Source organism: Dermacentor silvarum, chromosome 3 (genome assembly GCF_013339745.2).
Source record: "Dermacentor silvarum isolate Dsil-2018 chromosome 3, BIME_Dsil_1.4, whole genome shotgun sequence".
NCBI lineage: Eukaryota > Metazoa > Arthropoda > Arachnida > Ixodida > Ixodidae > Dermacentor > Dermacentor silvarum.
In genome coordinates, this window is record NC_051156.1 from 56,726,329 (window position 1) to 56,752,219 (window position 25,891).

Here is a 25,891-nt window from a genome sequence, read left to right on the forward strand (position 1 = left end):
CGCGACCTCCATAGCTCAGCAGCAGAATTTATGTCGCACAGGAACACACGCACAGCCCGGACCAAACGCTCAAACAGTGAAATGCCGCCGCAGCTGCGCCGACCAGGATGCGTTTAAGGATGCGCGGAGGTGAGCGCCATCTGGGGGTGTTGCAAGAAAGTCAGCGGCGCGTGTGAGCAACACCATAGCAGCCCCAGGAAAGTGGGGAGAAGAGGCGAAGAAATCTTTGTTTTAATAAACCAAAGTAGAGCGACCAAACCAAACGAGTGTCACTCTAGGAGGTTCAACCTTCCTTGAGGATCGAAGCTTCTTCACAAAGCGCACCTTATAGCACCTGTAATACGACGTTATGGCTAACCATTAAAGGGACCCTGAAACGATTTTCACGATTTTGTACAAACGTACTGAGTCGTTAGAGTAGGTCCTTCTGATCATTAATTGACGCATCTAAGCGCTCCACGTAAAGCGTGTTATTTATTATAAGGTTTTAAAATGTACATCGCTACCGATTGCAGCATGCCAAGCGGCTGAGTGTTGTGCCCAGATTACGCGATTTGTCCAGAATACGTCACTGGGCCAGCTATCCGATTGGCTGCCCTGGGCGCGTCATCGATAATTTTGCCAACATTATGGTGAACAAATTCTGTACGTAATAGTTTAGATGTTAGTTAATTTGTTTCTATAAAAAGAAAGTAGCAGAAAGAGAATGCACAAGGACATGTATCCCTACACAAAAAGCACTTCCGGCCTACAAGTGTCGTCTGCTTGTGTTACAACGCGCTCCGTGTTGACGACAGCTGCGCGGTCAGTGTTGGTCTTATTCTTTCTTTTCGCAAGCACCATGGTTCGCCCTTGTGTTATGGGCTGCAAACGTAGCGATCGGCGACATGTCAAGCTGCGACATCGTGCCCCGCTGCAAGGCAGCAGACGAGCGGAGTGGCTGCAGCGCATCGGACTGACGGTATCCGAAACGGCGCCAGTATCTACGCGTTTACCGCCGTCACTTCACGTCGAAGGATTGCCACAATAGAATTTGGCTTGTCCGGTATTCAGGTGAACTCAAGCGAAGTGTACTGGCTGTTTTACCACGTTTTACGTGTTGAACGGAGAGGCAAACGTTAACTGCTTGCACGGTGCAGCCACCTGGCGGCACAAAGCTCAACCAAAGACACAGCTAATATAGCAGTAACCAAGTTTTTTTCTACTTTGCTGCTGGCTCAAATTTTTGGCAGGAGAGTAATCTTGAACACGTTGTTTTTTTATATGTTTCAAATGTTTACACTTGGTTACAGAAATATTAGATCTGTATTTGGCTGTTTAAGCTCTGCGCACACCAGATGGCTGGACCGTGCATGCCGATCAGGCCGCTCACGCACGTCTACGAAGCTCCTTCATCTCTGCGGTATGGAGAGGCTTTAGTTCACGCCTCTGGCTATCCGTCAAAACACCCAGCCCGCCTGTGGTTACCGGAATACCGGACACGCTCGGCGCTGCGACAGAACGCTCGCAACGCACGCTGCTTGATCGCTCCCGCAGGGGATCGACGGCCGAGCGGCTAGCGGAAGGGTTGGAGAGCCTTCGCGCACTGGCTCCAGGATAACCGGAAGTAGACGACAACGTACGTCACAACATGACGTAGAGCCACCGAAGGGGGAGCTTAGCCCCGATCACTCGGCGAACTAGTTGAGGAGGAAATGCATGGCTAGGGAGGAGGGCAACTTGTAATCGTCTGTAGTTCTCTTAATATGAGACGCTTTTCTTAAATTGTGACGCGAATGTTTTACTGTAGATGTATCCTACACGTCTACAAAATTTGTCCGAACCGTTTCAGGGACCCTCTAAGTTGAGATAGGCTGCCTCAAGGCATACAATAAGCTCACGTTGGTAAAATCACGCACAGATCCAACGAACTGTGGGAACCAATTTTATGCGAAGCATTTTGCTGGGACCTGGCTATACAGCATTGTTTGGGTTTCCGCAAAACGATGTCAGGTCATCTAACGTGTACCACGCTCACGCTCACAACGTCAACGGTAATTGAGTAGTTGTGAGCGTGGGTCTCGAGCATAGGTGTGTGTGACGACAGCGCCACGACGAAAACCACGTTGTAGACGATCGTATGACAGTAATGACATGGTGGCTATACGCCTGCCATTCGACGCCAGCCTATCACATTGCGATAATCGACTTTTTCAGAGGTAGTGGACGAACGTAAGCGAGGCAAACACGGTTTGTTACGTCATCAGCGACTACGTGGTGCAGATATGTACAGTCGTACGCATATACACATGACTATTTCTGGTTGTTATGTGAAAACGACGACGTCATTAGTACTTCGGTGAAGAAGTGTTAAAGCTTGATTAACTTGGGCGATCATGAAATCTGCACAACGTCGCGGAATTTATACGTAGCGTAAGCTGCTACGAGAAAATTACTGGGCAAAGTGGGCCGGTCCTGGCGTTAGCGCAGTCTAACACGGCACGCCCCAAAGCGCGGGTTGTCAAATAAAAAGAAGACAAAGTGGCACGGCGTACACGCGCCGAGATCGTGCAGTCTAACACGGCGCTTCAAAGCGCGAGCTGTCAGAAGGAAAGAAGACGACAAAGTGGCAAGGGGAGCCAAGTTTCACGTATATTTCAATATCTTATACCTTCTAACTTAACATTATTTAGATTGGTATGGGTGCCCGGTCACAAAGGATTAGTTATCAATGAATAAGCTGACAGCTTATCGGGAGCAGCCCTTAGTGGTCCAATCCTTCCGATTCTTCCTGTATCAGCTTACATAACCGCGGCTAGGTTCAGGAGACGGGCAGTCATGCAAGACTCTTGGAACCTGCCATTAATAACCCTAACTGATTATCCAGACCTCCTATTTCCTTGGACCAGAAAATTCTTCCATAATAGAAAACTTGAAGTCCTCTTTACCAAATTCAGATGTCACATTCCTACATTAAAGTTTTATCGGCATCGATCTGGCGCCCTCCTCCTTGGGCTCATACTGTTGTGAAGACGAAACAATAGAACGCTTCTTCCTGTCATGCCGCCGCTTTTCCTCATTAAGAAAACACGCTCTAGAAGAAAAATTTCACAGTGTTGGATTGAATATTACGATACCCAATATTCTATATTTTGGTGCCTCTTCTCACGGACATTCTCATAGGGATGTTGGTGCAGCTGTTGTGGGATATATAATTGAATCAGGACGATTTCCTTGTTGAATTCTTAAATTTTATGTGAATAAATTTCTTTAGTCATTCAAAATTTTTCAAAAAGTGATCCTTATTAGACTCCGATTTCCTTCAATCGCCCGATTCTTTGCCAATCCCCCATAATGGGTATGAGCCACTCTCGAAGGCAAGCAAGCAAGCAAGCTAGCAAGCGGGTTCATGCGCCGTGTGTTTCAAAGAGCTGGCTGGCTGCCTTTGGAACGCGAGAAGCATGCGTGCGATCGTGCCCAAATGGTTAGTGCACTCGTCTGCTGCGCTCGACGGCAGAGGTTCAATTACTTCATCGCTCACACATTATTCCATTTTTCTTACAGCGAGGCGAGAGCGCAACCTACCTACCGCAAGCTGCCATGAATGAGCCAAACAATTCTTCGCAATAAATACTCCATTCCCTGACTTATAGCGGCAACTCCTGCCTTCGCAGAAGTTCTAAGGGGTAATGTTAGAAGTCAGTGTCATACTATTGTTTGGCTCACATTTTGGAGCAACAAAGTGCTGCGACACACAATGCCTCTAATGAAGCTTAAAAGACCCCTACCTTGCCTCTGCGAATTTAAATAAGCGCTCCTATTATTTAGAACACGCTGTGTCGACCATCTCTAGATCGCATGGCAACGCTATGCCCTGCTGGGAAGGTACAATTTTAGAACAAAAAGAAACAGCCCCATGCTTTTTTACGCAATTTCTTAGTTCCTTGGGCATGACGTCACCAGAGCCAAAGCTGTCAATTGACCTATCGATTAGCGACGAGACCACCAACGTGACGAGAAAGCTATTGTGTGTTCTAAATGCCAGCGGGGTCTCGGCCACTGTGCGGTGCTTATCCTTCCGTGAAGCTTCCGTTCAGTCGGCGCCACGCGCAAGTCCTATCATATATAGCTGAAGGATGGAGTGTGCCTTCTTTTGCGGCTCTTACGCCTATTCTTAGCATTCCCTGAACGGCACCTAGTTGGTGAGCGAGGATGAGATTGCGCCCGCAGAGGAGCTTGCAACAGCAAGCGAGAAGCCGCGACGGCTGCGCCTTCATTCATTAAATTCCTGAAACATTGCTATTGCGACATCATTTCACAAAATGCTCGCGCATGTATGTTCACTGTGCGTTGGTACACAACACCTACATTGTCGAGACAGAGTGGTTTGGCAACCCGTTAAAACACCTTACGAGCCACGTTCAGGTAGTATGACAACGCTATAGCACCAGCAGCTACTATCTTTACGACCACGTAATGCAACGAACTCACGGTATTCGGTATAGAAATTTCGCCTCACCAAGAATGCGTGCAACAGGATGCGCAGGATCATGCTTCTTCTTGCTGTCCTCCTTGGTGGACTGATGAGGCTTCACATAGCTGGAAACAATAGTTCGCCTTTGACTCAAGAACCGGTCCATCGCTGAAATGCAAGAAGCGATCCGTTGTGGTACGAGCCCATAGCTCTCGATATCCGAAGTTATTGTCTGGTGGAAAAGGCCGACATCATCAATGGGGCCCCACTGGATGGCCAGCGCTGCAAACAAAGAACATGTCGTCGTTGATTTACCTTGGTCTACTTAATGAATTCTATATAAGAGCAAGCCATAGCTTGGGGCAAACTCCAAATGCTCTATTCATACACATTTAAAACGCAGATAAGCTTTCATGAGATGACCACTGGACGGTACGTGTGGAATGAAATTTATTTTACGTTTGAGAGAGAAAGTAAAATTACATTGACTATGCAAAATAGTTTCATTTCAGGACTAAAGGTGGCTAACTGCCTGTGTGTTCAATGTGCTTTATTTTGTCCTAGCGTTTGCCTGTGCTGAACCACTTTAATTCAGGATGAATCAAGGTGCTCACATCGGCCCCTTGTCGAGTACGTTTATATGAGGAACTGGAATCTTTCACCAAAAATTGCCTAAATTGGTATGTTTAAAAAAAACGAAGCACGGAGTTAGTAAACTTACAAATCTGCCTTAAAGACAGATATCGCAGTTCTGCAAACTGAATTTCTTAGAGTTCGACTCGAAAGCAGAAAGCTGATACATGAATTTACAGCCTATGTGAAATTGTTATAATGCCATTGAAGGTTTTCCAAAAGTCTCTGTCACAACGTAGAAGTACACTTCAGAGGGGTGTATAGCTACATCAATTTTCTCCGCTTTAGATTTATTATTCTATGTATTTCAGAGTATCGTGATACCCTTTTTATTTCTGAGTTACAGCGTCGCCAACCTCATACTGGAACTTGCCTTTTTTACTTTTCAATATTTACCAATTTGTGCGGGTAGGGTGAAAGCATAAATTAACAATCTGCTTTCTACAGTCACTAGCATTTAGTGTTTCCTTTTGTATGCGACACACATCCTCAAGTTCAGTGCAGTAATTGCCAGAAAAAACAATTTCTCCGGTCTCATGCGTTTAGATAGCAACTCCTGAGCTAAAACGTCCTGTGTCATCCCATAAAATAGGATCGTTTAAGTGATATGTGCATTTAAAGTACCAAACAGTCATTTCAATAAGCATGGATAGGTGGACAAGATGGGTCGTATATACAGGGTGTCTGTCATGAAGCTGCGTGGTTTCAAGTACAGGTTATTTAAATAAATACAAGCTCAATGATAGAAGTCATCAGAAATGGTGAAGCCGCTTCTAAAGGTGCACAGCAAACAAACTATATTTAAAGCACACAGGGCAAGCAAACGGAAAACACAGACAAGAAAAAGAGCTGAAGTCCATGCAAGCATTCAAGGTACTACATGAGGAGAGTTCACCAGTGAAGTGGGCACGATGTACAGTCAGGGCGAGGAGCGCGCGAAGGGCAGAGTGATGATGATTGTTGGAGTTTAGTGGCGCAAGGGCCAGGTATGGCCAAAGAGCGCCATGACAGTATTAGTTCGTATCAAGACGATGGTAATGGCTTGTTAGTGGTAGATGAATAGGGAATTATATGAACATTAGATGTGGCATGGCTGTAAAGGGGCCTAAAATCAGTCGCTGTAAATGCGTAAAATCTATAAGTAATAAGATTATGGCAATGACTGATTATGTGTACTATGGACATGAACAATGCATTGCGAAAGAATGATAGGAGTTACAAAAAATTTAAGATACAAGAATTGGCCAGAAGCACAAGTGCCTAAACAGAGCCCTTGAAACACAAGGGCCTGGAGGCATGTGCAGTTAAAAAACTATCGCAGCAACATCCTCTAGAGAGAGGATGCACTACGAACTTATTGGGCTAATAACATGTAACACAACATCTTTCAAGAAAGCAAGGACTGCGTTGGTGCTAAAAAGTGGTTCTTTACCGAGAAACATAGCGGGATGCAGAGGGACACAATAGCGATATGCGAGAGGAAAATGTTTCTTTCTTTCTCTTTCGGCTTCCCGACACTCCAAGAGGACGTGGAGGACGGTGAGCCTGTCGCCACATCTACCACATGTTGGAGGATCATTTCCATTCAATAGAAAATTGTGAGTACCATATGTGTGTCCTATTCTGAGACGACAGAATAGGACATCAGTTCGTCGTGTTTTAGTTGTACAGGGCCAGAACCCTAACTGTGGCTTAATCAAGTGGAGCTTATTAGTTGTTTCAGCGTCCCACAGACGCTGCCAGTGGCCTCGCAGTTTCCTTCGCAAAAAAGGCTTCAGATCTGTGGAGGAAATAGCAGCGGCAGGATTAATAGCTTGCGATGTAGTTGATGTGGCCAACTTGTCTGCTAGCACATTGCCTGGATGCCTCTATGGCCAGGCACCCAGCATATTTTACATGTCTACGAGATTGGTAAATGTTACACAAGAGTGAGTAAAGCTCGATAACAACAGGATTCTTATGCTTTTGTAAAGATGTTAGCGCTTTTACAAGACTCAACGAGTCTGTGAGTATTATTGCCTTTTGTAGTTTCAATTTCTCTATATGCTTCACGACAGACAGTACTGCATAGGCTCCTGCGGTGAAAATGCTTGTTAGGGGGTTCAATACGTCGGATTTAGAAAAAGAGGGGCCAACCGCGGTGTAAGATACGCCAACATGGGACTTGGATGCGTCGGTATAGAATTCCGAGCACGAGTACTTCGATTGAAGTTCGCGGAAATGCATTGCAATTTCGAGGTCGGGAGCATGCTTTGTGACCTCTACAAAGGATAGATCACATTCTATCACCTGCCACTCCCAGGGCGGTGACAGCTTAGCTGGAGGCATTAGGCGATGTTCTAGAAGTGGGACATCCATCTCTTCGCTAAGTTCTCTTACACGCAGTGAGAAAGGCCGCCTCATAGAGGGTCGGTTATAGAAAAGCGTTGAACACTTCAAATCATTAAGGGTTGTAAAACAAGGATGTTCCCGATCGGAGTGCACTTTGAGAAAATAGGTGAAGCTGATGTATGTTCTCTGGAGGTGGAGTGACCACTCATTCGATTCCACGTATAAACTTTCGACGGGGCTTGTTCTGAATGCGCCAGTGGCCAGGCGGATACCTAGATGGTGGACAGGATCTAGCATTTTTAGCGCGCTAGGGGCGGCAGAGTGATATACTACGGCACCATAGTCCAATCGTGACCGAATGAGGCTCTTGTGAAGATGAATTAAACACTTCCTGTCGGTGCCCCAGGATGTGTGAGATAAAATTTTCAGTAAGTTCATTGTTCTTAGGCATTTCGCCTTGAGATGTTTTATGTGGTTGATGAAAGTAAGCTTACAATCAAGTATGATGCCTAAAAATTTGTGATCTTTGTTTATAGGTATTTGTTGTCCATACATTTCGATAGTGGGATCTGCAACGAGACCTTTCTTCCTGGTGAAAAGAACACAAGAACTTTTGTGTGGGTTTATTTTGAACCCGTTTTCGTCTGCCCACTTTGACACTTTGTTCAACCCCTGCTGTACCTGTCTCTCGCACACTGCGAGGTTACAGGACTTGAATCCTATTTGTATATCGTCCACATAGATGGAATAAAAAATAGTGGGTGGTAACGAAGCACAAAGCGTGTTCTTTTTAACGATAAAGAGTGTGCAGCTGAGCACGCCTCCCTGGGGTACACCAGTTTCCTGCACAAAAGGTCGTGATAGAACATTGCCAACTCGAACACGGAATGTGCGATTCAGCAGATAACTTTCAATCATATTTAACATATTACCACGTATACCAAAGTGGGAGAGGTCTCTCAGTATTCCAAACCGCCATGTGGTGTCATAGGCCTTTTCCATGTCTAGGAATACAGACAGAAAGAACTGTTTGTGAACAAAAGCTTCGCGTATCTGCGCCTCGATACGTATCAAATGGTCAGTGGTGGACCGACCCTCGCGAAAGCCGCACTGGTATGGGTCAAGCAGTTTGTTTGATTCAAGGAAATGTAATAGGCGACGGTTTATCATTTTTTCGAAGACTTTGCAGAGACAGCTTGTTAGCGCTATCGGCCGATAACTCGATACAGACGATGGATCCTTCCCCTGCTTCAGGATAGGGATCACTATGGCCTCTTTCCAGGCAGAGGGGATCTCGCCGGAAATCCATATAGAGTTATACAGACAGAGAAGGGTTTTCTTCGTTTCAGAGGGCAGGTTCTTCAACATTTCATATAATATGTGGTCAGGGCCTGGGGCAGATTGGTTGCAACAGGCGAGTGATGCCTGAAGCTCTGCTAAAGAGAAAGGCAAGTTATAAGGCTCGTTCCCGGTGCTCTTTCGGTCTAGTTTTTGTTTTTCTATTGCTGCTTTGTGTTTTGTAAATTCTGGGGAATAGTGCAATGAACTGGACACATGTTCAAAGTGTGCACCCAGGTGGTTTGCTTGGTCTTCCAAGCTGTCGCCCTGTGTGTTTACCAAAGGGAGTGAATATGTTTGTCGTCCTCTCACCTTGTTAACCCTGTTCCAGACTTTGGCCTCATCTGTATACGAGTGTATACCTGATAAAAACTTCTGCCAGCTCTCTCTTCTGGCCTGTCGGCGCGTTCTCCTGCCTTCGGACTTTACCTTCTTAAAATTGATAAGATTCTCCGCAGTAGGAGAATCGCGTAGCAACCCCCACGCTTTGTTCTGTTTTCTACGAACGTTCCTACATTCGTCGTGCCACCATGGGACACGGCGTTTGCATGCCGCACCACTTATTTCGGATATGCATTTAGAAGCGGCATCAATTATGAGGGAAGTAAAATATTCCACAGCAGCATCAGTTCCTAACGAAGACATGTTGGCCCAGGAGATGCTACTAGTAAGATTTCGAAATTTCTCCCAATCGGCTGTGTCAATCTTCCATCGAGGGGCTTGCGGTGGCGGCTCAGTTTTGGTTGTTCGCAGTAGTATTGGGAAGTGATCGCTCCCGTACGGATTTTTGGTAACTTCCCATTTAAGTTCAGATAATAGAGACGGGGAAGCTATGCTAAGATCAATAGAAGAAAAGGTTCTGTTTGCGAGACAGTAAAATGTAGGTTCCTTCTTGTTCAGGAGACACGCGCCAGAGGAGAAAAGAAATTGTTCAACAAGACGACCTCGCGCATCCATACGAGAGTCGCCCCACAGACTACTGTGCACATTGAAATCGCCAAGAACAAGATAGGGTTCTGGCAATTCATCTATAAGGGACTGAAATTCATGTTTATGTAAGTGGTAATGGGGGGGTATGTAAAGTGAGCAGATGGTGATGAGCTTGTTTAGAAGAACAAGTCGAACTGCCACTGCTTCAAGGGGCGTTTGTAGCTGCAAACGTTGACATGCTATGCTTTTGTGAATTACAATGGCAATACCGCCTGATGATGCGAGAGCATCATCGCGATCTTTACGAAACGTATCATACTGTCGGAGAAAATTTGTATGTTTCGATTTTAAGTGCGTTTCCTGTACACACAGCACTTTTGGATTGTGTTGGTAAATAAGTTCTTGGACATCGTCGAGGTTCCTAAGAAGGCCTCTGACGTTCCATTGAATGATTTGTGTATCCATAGTTAAAGTAAATTGGTGCTGTGTGTACTAAAAAAGGAAATGTTGCTTTAGATTACAGAGCCCTTTCCAGGCCCTGTAACGCGGGATTTGTCCTTTCTGAAGCGGTCGAGGGAACCTCGCCGCTCCTTAGGCGCTTGGTGCGCCGTCGGGATGGGTGTGGTGTCCATTGCTTCTTGTGAAGCGCCGGACACGCGCTCTTGCGAGCGAGAAGTTTCGCGGGAAAGTCTCCCCTCGAAGGACGAGGCATTCGCGCCCACCAGCCCTGAGGTCGATGGTGCTGCCTTTGGGCCTGAGCTGCGCCGGCTGTTGCTAGCGCCAGCAGGGGCCGATGAGGGTGAGGCAGCCTTGACTGCACCCACCGTGGGAGCTGCTGGCGGGCCTGCGGGTTCGCTACGCGAAGCGCAGGCTGCCACCGAGGACTGTTGTTGTGCCGGCAACCCTAGGGTAACCGGGCCTGTTTGCTGGTTGGGTGGAGTAGGCTTAGCGCCTTCCACCCTGGGGGCAGAAGCCACAAGCGACAGCTCGCTGCGTGCGGGCTGTGCAGGTGGCATTAGCCGCTGCGACGCTGCCCCTTGACGCGCCACATCAGCATAAGTAGTCGTGTGGAATGGTGAGCACCTTTTGCGTGCTTCCCTGAACGATATGTTTTCACGGACTTTCAGTGTTATAATTTCATTCTCTTTTTTCCAACTTGGACAAGACCGGGAGTACCCTGGATGCTCACCATCGCAATTAACGCAGTGAGGTGTGGCCTCGCAATTGTCTGAGGCATGACCTTGTACTCCACACTTAGCACAGGTGAGTCGACCACGGCAGCTCTGCGAGCCATGGCCGAATCTTTGACATTGGTAGCAACGCCTAGGGTTTGGTATGTAAGGTCTTACAGCTTTGCGTAGCCTGTTTCAATGGTTTGTGGCAATTCGCTCAATTCAAAGGTAAGTATCAGATGTTTCGTGGGGATTTCTTTGTTGTCCCGTCTCATAACAATGCGCTGCACATTCGTGACGTTTTGCTCCTTCCATCCTTCCAACAGTTCAGTTTCAGATAGGTCGATGAGGTCTGCTTCTGACACTACCCCCCGTACTGTGTTCATGGACCGATGCGCTGAAACGGTAACTGGGACATCACCAAAAGTAACAAGTTTGCCGAGTCTATTGTATTGTTCTTTGCCACGTAGTTCAAGAAGAAGGTCCCCGCTTGGCATTTTGGTGACCTTGTAGCCAGGGCCTAGCGTGTTGGTCAAGCTTTTTGCAACTACAAATGGGGACATGGTTCTTGCTAGTTTTTCGGTTCTTTGACTATGTACTACTTGGAATCGAGGGAAAATGTCTTTTGGTCTGGTGAACAAGTTCAGAATATCATCGGTGCGTCCCCTCTTCTGAGGGAGACGATCTAGAAGTCGGAGAAAAGCGGGTGTTCCCATAGCAGTTTGGTGTATTTTGGCAGCAATGGCAGCCACCCACCACGGAGTCCAACAAGGGGACGCTGCAGCACTTAACGTGTAAGGCTGCAGGCGCCAGCCGTACATTGCCGCTATAACCTTATATATAAACCCAAGGGAGGGCACCTACACAAGGTTAACCCAAGCCGCCTATGGAAATTGAGGAAGTAACAGAAGAGAAGAGATGACAGGACAGTGAAGACAGAAAAATAGAGCAGAGAAAGATCGGAGAGGGGGACAGGAAAAGGCGACCACCGATTTCCCCCGGGTGGGTCAGTCCGGGGGTGCCGTCTACGTGAAGCGGAGGCCAAAGAGGCGTGTTGCCTCCGCCGAGGGGCCATAAAGGTCCAAACACCCGGCATCGGCTCAACCCCCAGGATCCTCTTTTCCCCGGACACGGCTAAGCCGCGCACGGCTACACGCGGGAGGGGCCAACCCCCATGTGCTCGGGTCCGTGGTGTCGCAACACACCAAACGCCTGCTGACGCAGACGCCCCTGCGGGGGAAGGGCAGAGTGGTGCACGTCCTGAGGGTGAAGCTCGGCACAGCGTCGATCATTGAGCATGTTGGAAGCGGCCGGACGCCCTGTCGACGTTCACCGGCCGTAGTTTGGCCGAGGTATTCGAGACGCCGGACAGGCCTGGGCAGGGCGCCCTTACGGCGTTCGCCAGCCGCAGGTTTCGGGATGGAGTAGATGAGGCGCTTGCGTCCGGATGGGAGTTTGTTGCGACCACAGGCTGGAGAAGCCGCTACCCCCGTGCCCCGCACGCCATCTTCCATTTCCCGCCGCATCTTCCACGAATGCCGGTTTCTCTCCCAACGTTCTTCGCTTCTTTCTTTCTTTCTTTTTCCACTGCTCGTGGAAGCTGCTCATTGGCTAAGCTTCTCCCATAGGGTCGTGGCGCAGCTGCGCATCTTCTTTGTCTTCGACGAATTTTGTTGGGAGCGCTCGTGCCGCAACCATTCAATGTCGTCGTCATCTTCGCCTGGTCAACAAGCACTGTACCCGCGCACATCATGACAGTGTCGTAACTATCATGCCCCAAGATTTAAAAATATCTATATCCCACTAACTGGACAGGACCAAGGTAATGTTTCCCGTCGCTTGGAGATACTCAGATAATTTGTTCCGTTCCGCCCAATTACATAATTAGTCTAAATAATTATTCAACTCCTCAAATTATGCAATTAGCTGAAAAGTGTCACTGAGAAAATTATAGAGCAACATGAAAAAGGCTGTTTCCTCGAAAGGCGAAGCATGGATTGCGATGCGATAGCAAATTAGTGGACAGCTATACGAAGTTAAGTTAAGTTTTATTGGTAGTGTAAACTCGCAAACATCGGCATACTATCTAAATGAACAAGCAAACATGAACGCATCTCGCTCTGTAACCACGGAAACTCACAGTCAGAACGCTCGTGTGGGTAAGCGTGGCAGCAGCAGCGAGCGAATTGACCTTCGTACTGTCGCTCGCATCAACGCGAACTAAGCCACGAAAACACAGCGCAGGGCAGACTCTGTCCCCTCCCCAGATGGCTTTCAAGATAGACCGGCCGGGTGGGCGCCCGAGGCGTAGAACGCTCCCCCCCCCCCCCCTTGCTACCCTTTCCCTAGAGCCCTGCGGCCCAGGCGGGCGCGCGCGGCAGCTCGGGCCGCCCGGAGTAGACCGCGCCCCCACCCTCCGTGCCCTCCCTCCGGAGCGTTGCGCGCGACTGCACGAAGCACATGCGAAAGGAACATCTTGCCACGGTCACTGAGGAGGACACGAGGTGCACCGTGGCGCAAAACGATACCGTGCACAAAAAACTGGGCGACTTCGCAGGCAGTACCAGAGCGAAGAGCTGCTGTCTCAGTGTAGCGCGTTAGATTGTCCGCTTCGTTAACAGTCCAGCGGTGAACAGCGGGCGTCAGTGGGAGGGTTCCGTATAAGTCTATGCCCACAATTTTGAAGGAGGTGGACGGGTATGGTAGAGAATGCAGAGGATCGGCTGGAAGAGATGTTGAGCGGAAGAGATGACGCGCAGGAGCCAACGTATTTCGCGGGAAAGGTGGAAAGGCCCGGCCAGAAACGGCGCGTTTTGTCTTGTGTGGTCTTGTGAAAGCACAAGTGGCCAGCCGTGACGTCGTTGTGATAATGCTTCTTAAACGTGGAGTCGAAATGAGCCAGGTATGACTGGGACCCATCGGTTACCGGAAGGATGAGAAATTAATCGAAATAAATATCCACCTTGAAGTTGAAAACGTCAACGTTGTCGCCTTATTCGACTGTTGGGGGTAGTGCTGGGCCAGTGAGTCGGTCGGTCAGCGTACGGTAGTATGGATGAGTACGTTGGACAGAGACGTGGTCCGTAGACGGAAGTCAACTGAGGCAACTGACTGTACCTGGCTACTGGGCGTGTGCTTGCACGTTTGGTTAGACGGTGAAGTGCAGACCGACGGTGAAGCATGGACTTTTAGCGACAGTGGTCAGCGCGACAAAGCATCGGAATCTTGATGTTGTTTGCCGAATCTATACGTGTCAATGAAGTCATATTCCTGCAAGTGCAGTACCCAACGGCCGAGGCGTCCAGACAACTTTTTCAGGAACAACCAAGAGTGAGCATGGTGGTTGGTCACAGTTTTGAAATTTCGGCCGAAGATATAAGGTCGAAATTTTTCTATTGACCACACGATGACGAGACATTCCTGTTCTGTGATGGTATAGTTGCGATCAGCAGGAGAGAGTGTACGACTTGCATAAGCCACGACTTGCTCTTCAGACTTTCGATTCCGCTGCAGCAGGACAGTGCTAATTCCTTGCTAATTTGCATCTGTGTGTAGAGTAGTACAGGCGGTTGCATCGAAATGACGGAGCACTGGCCCTGACGTGATACATCGCTTGAGGGTCTGGAAGGCGGCTTCACAGTCGTTCGACCACACAAAGGACGCACTCGAACTCAGAAGTGTGTGTAGAGGAGCGGCGATGGTGGCGAAGTCACAGATATATCCGAGTAAGTACGACTCTAGTACAAACGTTTGGTGTCTGAATGGGTACGAATCATAGGCCGGAATACAGCTGGAGCGCGGCGAAGTTAGTTGGATGTGAAGCTGGAGGTAACTGGTTTACAGAATTTCTATGTTTCTGAGCAACAAAATGATGTCTTCAAAGCTGTTGAACTCTGCTGGTTACAAGAGCACTTGTACGGGATGCTAACCGCATCCATATGTCACTCATCGCCTTAGGCAATCTATCGAACGATCGGTGACAGGGGCATGTGTTCTACACGAACTTCTGTGGCAACAAACCTAAATTTCACTGAATGTGTCCTTGAAGAACACGAAATCGTCGATTTACTTACACGAATTTTGTCTAACTAATATGGGGAGCCTTCATTAGTCTTGCTCTGTGACGCCCATCTGCATGCGGAAACACAATCAGAATCTAGGTGTCACATTTAATGTGTTAGCCGTCGTGTCTGAGCGCCTCATAAACGAAGCGCAGCCGGACGCACATTCGAACACTATGAGCCAATGCATGGCAGGTTACACATTTGGATATTAAGTACATCAACGTACCTTTGATTACTCCATCTTTCAATAAACCGAGCTTTTAAAACTTGGAACGTCTATACTTCATAGTATGACATGCGTGTATGTTGGTTTTGATGTTTTCTGTTTTTTTTTGTGCGTGTTTGTGCCTTTCATGTATATTTCTTTCGTGTCGCTTTCAGTTCTTATTTATTATTACTTTTAATGTTTTATTATGTCTTTGGTACATGTCTTGCTTTTTTTGTTTTTTTTTGTCGTAGTTGTTTTTGAAACGTAAAAACAGCGCGTTTCTTAAAGAATGAATGAGTTAGAAGTGAGCATATACAGTGTATCGAAGTGAGCATAGTGCATAGTGTTCTATTATATCGTAGTTTAGTTCTACTTTGGCAATGTTAGTTTACTTACGTCATTTCACATGCATGGATGTGAACAGAACAGCTTACCGGGTAGTCCGGCTGCAGCTCGACGCTCGCAGATGCGTTCCATAGCGGAGTTAGCATAGCCGTAGTTGCTCTGACCAATGTTGCCCCGGCAGGAGGTGAGAGAAGAGAAAACGACGAAGTGGTCAAGCTCTGGGCACAACGTGCGGGACAGCTCGTCCAAGTACCGGGTGCCGTCGATCTTGATTTTGCATACAGCTTCGAAGGCCTCGGCTGTCTGGTTCTCCAAAAGCGCGTCGCGAAGCACCTGGCGGAAAGCGAGATCGTCAGCGCTTAAAGTGCCCAACTAGTGGCCGCATTCTTAAAGAAATACATTTGTTAAGGGGAGCCGTTCAGGTCACTCTATCTGATGGTTTCGTTCTGTGTAAGTGTTTTCGATTGTATTGAGTTGATCACTAAAACAAACATTGACCTATGCATCTTCTACTTTTAGAGAAAAGGCACGTGGGCGATATACAAAACGACAAAATTTGGCGTCCTCAATACACCGAACGACGACAGCGTCTGTAGTGCCTTCTATCATGCGTGCTGTATTTTTGCTCCGCTAATATGCATCATGTTAACGACAACCCAGTTTGTATGCCATATAAGCCTGATAAGCCTCACCACCTATCCGATGCATTCCATCCATAAATATTCTACTGTTACGGTATTCTGTACGCTCTTAACTCTTTCCCTACCATGGGGAAAATGAATGCTTTTTCTAGGTTATACTAGACTTTTTCGTTTCTGAAGGAAGTACTGCGCACAATATTTTATGTAACACATAAACAAAAAGGAGAATGAATGACATTTCACACGTGAAAGCTTTATTAACGAGATGGATGTCATAAAAAGATATCAATTATCAAGTTTGTGGCATAAAACTGAACAAAGTTTGTAAAGACACGCTTATATCGGCCAAGAAAAAAATGTAGGAAAAGATATGAGATATACAAAACGTATTGTCGTCGAAGAGGCCCTATCTCAAAATGTTTTATAGAACAGGCGTGCCGGGCTGCGGCCGCCGATGTTCCGGGCTGGTTTCCATCGTCGTCACTCTCAGAGTGAAAGTACGACAAAAACATAGCATCCTTAAATTCGCTGCTGGTCGATTAATCGATAAAATTAGCCGCACCCGCAGCGGAATCACGAGATCTGCGATCTTTCGAAACGCGCGCGCGGCTACCGGAGGCGGCCATGTTTACCTTCTACTTTGACGATCGGGAAACGTTGGAGCGCGTTCAAAAATTACCGCCGGGCGGGGGAAAATGCGAACTGCCTAGACAACAATATAGTTAGCCTCCTTCACGTCCGAAGGCGAAACCCGTCTGTGAGCGGGCGGAAGGTAGCGAAAGTTGCGTTTCAAACTATTGATAGCGGGCTAACGATTTCCAGTGGGCGCGGTAGGGAATGACTTAAGCCTGCGTGACATAGTGTATCCGTAGTAATACTGAGAGTACTGGGAATATAGGCACGTTTTCACCTCAGTCCGTTTAACCGAAGATCAGATTAATCACAAAGACGTTGTTTTAGGCGTCAGTTTGCTTGCTGGCTTTTTACGCAAGCTCATTTAACTTCCAGTCGCTACCATACACAAGGTTTTGCTATCACGCCTACGGTGCCACCATTTACTAAACGAGCAAAATTTTTTAACCCAATAGGTGCCAAAGCGTAGTGTGAAAGATACATTAAATGCGCTACGGTTTATAATATTGTCGGTTTATAATATTATAATCTGTGGCGATGATTATAAACTTGTTTCCCGAAGATGACCGAGGAAACGGGCCCAAGAGATCCATGCCGACTTGGTCAAAAGGTCTTCGAGGTGGGTCAATGGGTTTCAGTAATCCCGCAGGCTTCACAGCTGGCGACTTCCGGCGCTGGCACTCACGACAGGCGTGGATATACCGTTTAACGCAAGTGGCGAGTTTCGGCCAATAGTACGATTTGCGCACTCTAGCAAGGGTTCTGGTGTAGCCGAGGTGGCCAGACGGAGGTTCATCGTGGCAGGCGAACAGAATTTCGGCACGAAGCTCTGCTGGCACGACCAAAAGGTAAGTTTTGTGGCTGGCATCGGAGTTCTTCTTGTACAGTACGCCCTGTCGTAAACAAAAGGACGACAGTCCGCGAGCTAATTGACGGGGCAGAGTGGCGTCGCGGCCTTCTAGATGTTCGATAATAGGCCGCAATTCCTCATCTGCGCGCTGCAGTTGGGACAAATCTGTCACACTTACAGCCCCAAGGAAAGCGCTGTCGTCCTCAATGTCGTTATCAGGAGATTCGACAGGCGCGCGCGACAACGTGTCGGCGTCTTCGTGCGTGCGCCCGGACTTGTATGCGATGGTCACATCGTATTCTTGCAGGCGTAGGCTCCACAGTGCCAGTCGTCCAGAAGGATCCCTTAAGTTGGAGAGCCAGCACAACGAGTGGTGATCTGTCACGACCTTGAATGGGCGGCCGTAAAGGTAAGGCCGAAACTTTGCAAAGCCCATATGACCGCAAGGCACTCTTTCTCCGTAGTGGTGTAGTTGGACTCCGGGCGCGATAGAGTGCGACTTGCGAAAGCGATAACTCTTTCAACGGCCTCCTGCCGTTGTACGAGTACCACACCCAAGCCAATGTTACTGGCGTCGGTATGAATTTCTGTCTCCGCCTGTTCGTCAAAGTGTCCAAGAACGGGCGGTGAAGCTAAGCGGTGTCGGAGCTCGGTGAAAGCGGCTTCTTGGTGAGCGCTCCAAGTGAACGGCATATCGTTTCTTGTGAGACGGGTAAGCGGTTCAGCAATCTTCGAAAAATTACTGATAAAGCGCCGATAGTACGCACACAGACCCAGGAAGCACCGGACACTTTTCTTATCGGTAGGGGTTGGAAAAGCGGCCACAGCAGCAGTTTTGTCGGGATCAGGACGGACGCCGTTCGCGCTGACGACATGACCGAGAAACTTCAGCTCTTGGTAGCCGAAGTGACATTTCTGAGGCTTTAGTGTAAGGTTAGCCGATCGGATTGCCTCGAGTACCTGACGGAGTCGGATAAGATGCTCAGAAAAACTGGCTGAAAAAACGACGACATCATCTAGATACACGAGGCAGCTTTGCCACTTCAGGTCGGCCAGCACAGTGTCCATCATCCGTTGGAAAGTTGCTGGAGCAGAGCAAAGACCGAACGGAAGCACCCGGAACTCGTAAAGACCGTCCGGAGTGACAAAGGCAGTTTTTTCACGGTCCCGCTCGTCGACCTCAATCTGCCAATAGCCGCTTTTTAAGTCAAGAGATGAAAAGTACTTCGCTCGCCGTAGCCGGTCCAGAGAATCATCGATGCGCGGCAACGGGTAAACGTCTTTTTTTGTGACGTTGTTGAGCTTTCGGTAATCAACACAAAAGCGAAGCGTGCCATCCTTCTTCTTGACGAGTACGACCGGTGAAGACCACGGACTGCTTGAAGGTTGGATGACGCCATCGTCAATCATTTCCTTTACTTGTGCTTTGATTGCCTCGCGTTCTTTTTGCGAGACACGATACGGCTGCTGGTGGATAGGACGCGCATCGTCGTAGGTGATTATTCTGTGTTGCGCGATTGGCGTTTGACTAACTTTAGAGGAAGACGCAAAGCATGCCTTGAATTCCGATAATAGTTGTCGCAGTGCCTTCTTTTTCTCCTGCATCAGCTCGTTATTGATGTCAATGCCTGCGAGCGAGGATTCATCGGCGTCGGTTTCCTCAGAAGCGAAGCACTCAATCACGTCCTCCAAGGCTTCAGCGTAGGCGATGGCAGTGCCGCGAAAAAGGTGTCGATGCTCATTGGTAAAATTTGTGAGCAATATTTCAGCCCGGCCATCTCGAAGGTCAATGATGCCTCGTGCCGCGCAAATTCCGAGGTTCAGCAAAAGGGACATGTTGCCTTCTGCTAGGACTTGACCGTTGCGCGCCCCTTCGGATATCACCTGAACCATAACGCTGGAACGAGGCGGTATAGTTACGCTGTCGTCGGAAACGCGAAGTCCGGCTCTATGGCGGCAGGCATCATCTTGTGCCGTAGCGTTCCTCGCAGAGAAAGTGATGTAACGCTTCCTGAGGTCGATGATGGCACCATATTCCCGGAGAAAATCCATTCCAAGAATTAAATCACGGGAACATTCACGCAGGACAATGCAGCTAGCGAGAAACGTGCAATTTCGGATTCGTATCCTAACGGTGCTCACGCCAAGCGGTGCGATAACGTGTCCGCCAGCTGTACGAACTTGTGTCCCAGTCCAAGGCATAATAACTTTCTTGAGAAGGCTCGCCAATGTTCCGCTAATAATTGAGTAATCGGCGCCGGTGTCGACTAGCGCACTGACATTTCTCCCGTCGACGAGCACAGGTATGTTCATCGCGACCTTGTCTGCAGGCTGAGGTACACGCGTCGTTAAATCTCCGTCAGGTCGTGGTCGCGTCGCTTGGAGGTCCAAATCTCTGGGTACAGGCGTCGTCGAATCTCCGTCGGGTCGAGGTCGCGTCGCTGGGGGGTCTTCAGCACGTCGCGCGTCAGCGGCCTCGCCTCGGAAGGTCGCTGACGTCAGTTTTCCAGGCGAGGGCTCGGAGACCGTCCCTGCGTCACCCTCGACGTACCTTCGCGACTTGGATAGGATCGCCGCGGTGATGGCGATCGCGACTGGCGTCTTGGTGACTGAGGCGCGCGCTGCTGGGCGATGAACGCTTCAATTTCGGGCGGTCTCTGTCCGAACCGGGGTCGAGGTGAATTGGCAGCGTAACCCTGCAGTCCAAGTTGGCGGTAGTGGCACTCGCGGTATACGTGACCCGCCTCACCACAATGATAACAAAGCGGTCGTCGGTCGGGCATGCGCCAAATGTCCGATTTACGTGTGACAGGGCGGTTGTCGGGAAAGTAAGGCACCGCCTGTGCCGAGTGGAGGGCAACGGGACATGGCGGAGCTGATGCAGGGATGGAGCGGCTCAGTGTGTCTCCATACGTCTCACGCTGGAAATCGGTCGCCGCGAGTGGGGATGTCGCCGATCCGGGGAGACTGCGCCTCAACGCGTCAGCGTATGTCGTGCGCCGAAATTCACTCGCCTGGGGTGTTCTTTCGGGGCGAGGTTGAGGTACCCCGAGTGCATGCTGCACTTCGTCACGCACGATGTCAGCGATGTAGTTGACCGTAGGCTGCTGCGCCCGGTGCAGCTGTTGCAGCTCGTCGCGGACTACCGATCGTATTAGCTCGCGGAGCACTTCAATGTCAGTCGCGAAAGCTCCCAGACCGATGGTTGTCGAAGCAGCATTCACTTGTCGGTCATACTGGTTCGACCGCTGCTGCAGCGCCTTTTCCATAGCAACGGCTTCTGCGAGGAACTCGGTAACCGTCCTCGGCGGGTTACGAACAAGCCCACCGAAGAGCTGTTCTTTGACACCCCGCATCAAATGACGGAGCTTCTTGTCTTCGGGCATGTTAGGGTCGGCTCGCCTGAAGAGACGTGTCATGTCTTCAACGTACATCAGAACACTTTCATTGGGCTTCTGAGCACGCGATTGGAGGGCCCGTTCTGCTCGCTCTCGGCGATCGGGGCTCGAGTACGTGTCCAAGAGCCGCCGACGTAACTCACGCCATGATGTCAGGGCCCCTTCGCGGTTCTGGAACCAGGTGCGAGCACCGTCCTCGAGGCTGAAATACGCATTCTTTAATTTCGCTCGGTCGTCCCACTCGTTGCAATCTGCTACTCGTTCAAAGTCGTCCAGCCAGTCTTCCACGTCTTCATAAAGGTCGCCGTGGAAGGAACGTGGCACTCGCGGGCTCTGCAACGTTAAATGAGTTGGTACTGTCGCCGTACCTTCCTCCGAAGCCATTGTGCTCCTGGTTGACGGCACAATCTCAGGGGCCAGTCCCCGAATTCTCCGGCTGGCACGGTGCACTGGTGTAAGCTCCGGTATGGTGCTGATGTTCTTGCTGCTAGGAGGGGTCTGTTGCATAGGTCGAGGGCTACCCAGCACCTCCACCAGAAATGTCACGTTCTAGGAGAACAGACGACCTGAAGCGTTGAGGCGTTGAGCGTCGAGTCCCTGACCGCCAGCTGAACAAACGCAAAAGCTCAGGCACCCGCGCGTGGATCGGAGTAACTTCGTCTGCCTCTTCGCTGGCGCCCGTCAAAGCAGGTGCCGGCGCATGGCGCGTGGATTAGCGCGCGTCTTCGGCTTTCTAATTATGTCCCACATGTTGCAAGGTGTGGCAATATACGCAGTCGGTCACAGCGGGTGTGTTTTTTTTTATTTCAGTGTTTCTCATAAACAATTTAATGCTGTCGAGGATTACGTGTCTTGAAACGCAAAATTAATCCTCTTAAATGCAAAAGCTCAGGCTACTATAGTATTAGCCAGATATGCTTCATGAAGCATTGCAGCCCCATTTTCTCGCCACAGCAACTGATTGGTTAGTTATTAAACATACACATTTCATCGATGGTACGTGCAGTCTCAGTTCCTACGATTTTATAAGCTTTCTTGAGTGTGGGTTCTGCGTGGTTAGCACAGATAACGTACTGTCCGCAAGGAAACATTGTGGGTAACGCGTACAGAACAATAGCTGAAATTCGTTGAATCCTAGGCGAAAAACCAGACACTCAGTGGTGCACTGCAATTTTTTTGCAAGAAGCATTCGCTGGACGTTCACACTTGGAAATTACGCGCAACAATCAGGGCAAAACTCAGCGTTCTTTATTTTTTGAGGGTTCAGTTCAGTTCAGTTCTTTATTTGTGCATAATAGAAAGTTACAAATGGAGATTATACAAACATACAGAGGGAGGTCACATAGTCAACAGACTGTACAGGGGGCCTCCCGTTAAAAATGAGTAAGATATGTAAATATAAAGCAGCTATACGCAAACATACAAAACACCGTATTAAATAAGTCACTAGCTAACATCGTAAACTATTTAAAACACAAAGTAGTTATTAATAAAACGGTCATCATGAAATGATTACATTGAGTGCAAAAATTTACGGAGACTTGATTTGAATGTGTAAAAATGAAAGATTATCTTAATATGACACGGTAATGAGTTCCAGAGTTGTGTGGCTGAAAAACTGGTAGTAAATTTACCATAATTAGTTCTAGCATTTGATAATAGATACCTGTTGGTAGAAGCGAATCGGGTAGATCAGGAGTGAGGATATTGGCTGTTAGTAATTATCGGGAACGGGAGCTTTCCGTTAACAGATTTATGGACAAGCATTCCAAGTGAGTACTTATTTAGTTTCTGTACTGATAAAATGCCATTTGAACTGAGCAATGAAGATGCTTCTGATGTGTAGCTGCTACCTGTGATGATGCGAATTGCTTGATTTTGGGTATGCTGCAATGGGGATAAATGAGCGGGATACGTGTTTCCCCATGATGCTATGCAATAATTAATATGCGAGGGTGCGGTCTATAAACATTCATCTCCGACTGAACGTTAGCATGCATTATCCAGAGTACTTACTGCGCCTAGGTTAAAGATGCCACCAACGGGGCCCATGGCCTCGGCTTCCTTGATGATCTGCAGAGAGCCATTCAGCGTGGAGGCATCGGTTTTGCTCACAAGGACGCTGGCACCCGCTTCTCTCCATCGATGCAGGCAAAAACGCTGGTATCCTGTGTGCACTCCAGAACGCGTGGTCAAAACCAGCTTTCTGCATCCACGGTTCACCATCCACTCGGCGAGCTCCAAGCCGAAACCACCCAGGCCTCCGACGATAACGTAAGACTTCCGTTCGTAGAACCGAGTGCACGCGATGGCCTTCACTATAACTGGTGCCGCAGGTGTTCCCAGTGGCTGCGCTTCTTCAGGCCGGATCTGCACGCATTCGACGTTTATTGCCGCATCAAGTGCTCGAAGCCCTGTTTGAGGGCTCACGGCAATGACACTATGTGTGTTCTGCTGACACATTCGACTATTCATTTCATAGTGAACTCACGGCTCTTACACGGCTGTATAAAATAGCAGCTGAACTTTACTACAAACATAAACAAGCTCCAATAGCACACATAAACACTGGTTTTTATTATTGGAAAATTTATTCAGCTTACATAGCTTTGAATCTGCCTTATACGTACTTAATGACGCTGCCAGAGCGCTGTGCAGTGACCACTAGAATATTCCAATCGGCACACATGAAATGGCACGAACTAAGGGGCTGCCAACTGTGGTATCACACAGATAAACAATCTTTCCGCTGCTAACATTGCTGTGGTATCTGATATTTCTAAAATCGTGTCTGCCAGAATCGTAGCCAAGACGCATTACTTATCCATCGCTGCAACTTCATTGTATCTTAACTGTGCCAAGTCGTGGATATTGCTTTAGATGCATACAATGCTTAATTGAGCTCAAATAGAAAAGTATTTTGTTTGCATTTAAGGCAATAAGGTTATCATTGGTGAAAGCTGACAAATGTCAGAGGAATAATAGATACATGAGTGGATTTTGAAAAGGCACTAGGCCGAGTTTCAAGCCCCACGCGCCCGCCCGGCCTCTCTATCTTGAAAGACGTCTGCGGCGTGACGGGCGGGCGCGAAGATCAATTCACTCGCTGCTGCTGCATGCTTACTCACCCCAGCGTTTTCACAGCGACTTTCCATGGTCATCGAGTGAGATGCTTTCATGTTTGCGTGTGCGCGCGTGACATCATGCTTGTTCATTTAGTTAGGTCTGCCAGAATCCTCGTGTGCCACAATCGTTGCCATAAGGCCAATAATTATTCAACGCTGCAACTTCATTGCATGTTTACTGTGCCTATTCGTGGATATTGCTTTATATCCATCGAATGCCTAATTGAATTTAAATAGAAAAGTGTTATGTCTATATTTAAGGCACTATTATTGCTTTTATGAGAACTGATTGATGTCAAAGGTAGAATAGATATACGACTGGATTTTGAAAAGGCAGTAGGCTGAGTTTCCCGCCCAAAGTTACTGTCTAAACTTCTACGTATACTAAGCAATAATTCATTACTTGCATGAATGTAAACTCGGTACTCGGTACTCCGCACTTGCATCTCTGTAAACTCGGCATCTGCGTGTGATGGTTGATGATGTATGTTCTGAACCTGGCGCATGCTAAATAGGTAATCGGGCTTGCTTATTGCGTCTGTGTTTTCTCTAATGTCAGGTACTAATACCGTTGAAGACACACCTGTAAAAAATAATTTGCGGATGACTGTATTGTATACCTCGAAACTGGTAGCCGAAGTGACCACAGGCTCCTCAAGAACGCATTATCTCAAGTTGAAATATGGTGTAAAACATGGCAGATGAAAATTAACAAAACAAAACAGATACGATGACATACACTAGGAAGCCAACACAATGGGTGTGATTATATCCTAATGTCAGCTGAAATTTAGCTATAAAGAATCACAAGTACTTAAGCATCACCGCAATGTCAGATATTCGATGGAATGAACATGTGTCGAAAACTGCGTAGGCAATGAGGAAGCTATTTATAGCGGATTCTACTGCAGACAACATAAAAAGGTCACATTTTGAACTAATTTTGAGCAATATTGAAGCCAAAATGCTAACACACTACCTCTTTGTTGATATCAGCAAAGCCTTTGACCTGCTTAACCACACCATCTTGGTCCAAGAACTTGAACATTACGGCATCCGGAACCCATCGTGACCTGATACGCTCATTTCTGAGTAACCGCAAGCAAACGGTCGTCATTGATAACTTTCGATCTAGCTTGCAGCTGATTCATTGCGAAGCTCCCCAGAGTAGTTTGTTAGATCCTATTGTATTTAACGTGGTGGTGGCGTGGAGCTCAGGTAGAACAACGTGCTACTAATCCAAAAGTCGTATGTTCGAATCCTCCTCCAGTCCACTAGATTTTCAGGTTTGGAGTGGCGCCTTACACCGGCAAAACAAATGCCCGAGAGCCAGTGGGTCCATACTAGTCCAGGAGCAACCAAATTAGGAAGGCCCAATAAGCTTCAACAAAGGCACTCCCTCGCCAGAACAGCAACTGGCCTCCCTGGTGCAGTATTCGCCCACTACCTCCCCCATAACCCATGAAATTAACCCATGGCCCTCAGTCCCCGGCAGCTGCGGGCACCTGACCAAGGCAGAGGTCAGACCTGCGACGCGGCAGAGGGTGCTAAGAAGCTCAGGATCCGGACAGGTCACCACTGGAAACTGAGCCTGGCAACGTTCAACACTCGCACCCTATCGAGTGAGGCTAGTTTAGCAGGCCTCTTTGAATAATTATCCGGTATTGCCTGGGATATTACTGGTCTTAGTGAGTGAGGTGAGAAGAACTGGTGAGGCGTATACAGTGCTGACTAACGGCCACGTCCTCTGCTACAGAAGTCTTCCAGAAA

The 25,891-nt window shown here is 48.2% G+C and overlaps 1 protein-coding gene across 10 annotated transcripts in view; it reads right to left on the reverse strand.

Annotated features, from left to right (window-relative positions):
* Window positions 1-25,891, reverse strand: part of LOC119444370 (fatty acid synthase-like) — a 648,066-nt gene that overhangs the window by 382,581 nt on the left and 239,594 nt on the right. For 9 of the 10 annotated variants that reach the window (XM_049663305.1, XM_049663303.1, XM_049663308.1 and 6 more), the window contains exons 15-17: window positions 23,013-23,366; window positions 15,564-15,807; window positions 4,499-4,735 (exon numbers count right to left, since the gene is read on the reverse strand). In XM_049663305.1, coding sequence (XP_049519262.1) covers window positions 4,499-4,735; window positions 15,564-15,807; window positions 23,013-23,366 — 835 coding nt within the window. The remainder of the gene's footprint in view (window positions 1-4,498; window positions 4,736-15,563; window positions 15,808-23,012; window positions 23,367-25,891) is intronic. The other variant, XM_049663304.1, reaches the window with a different exon arrangement.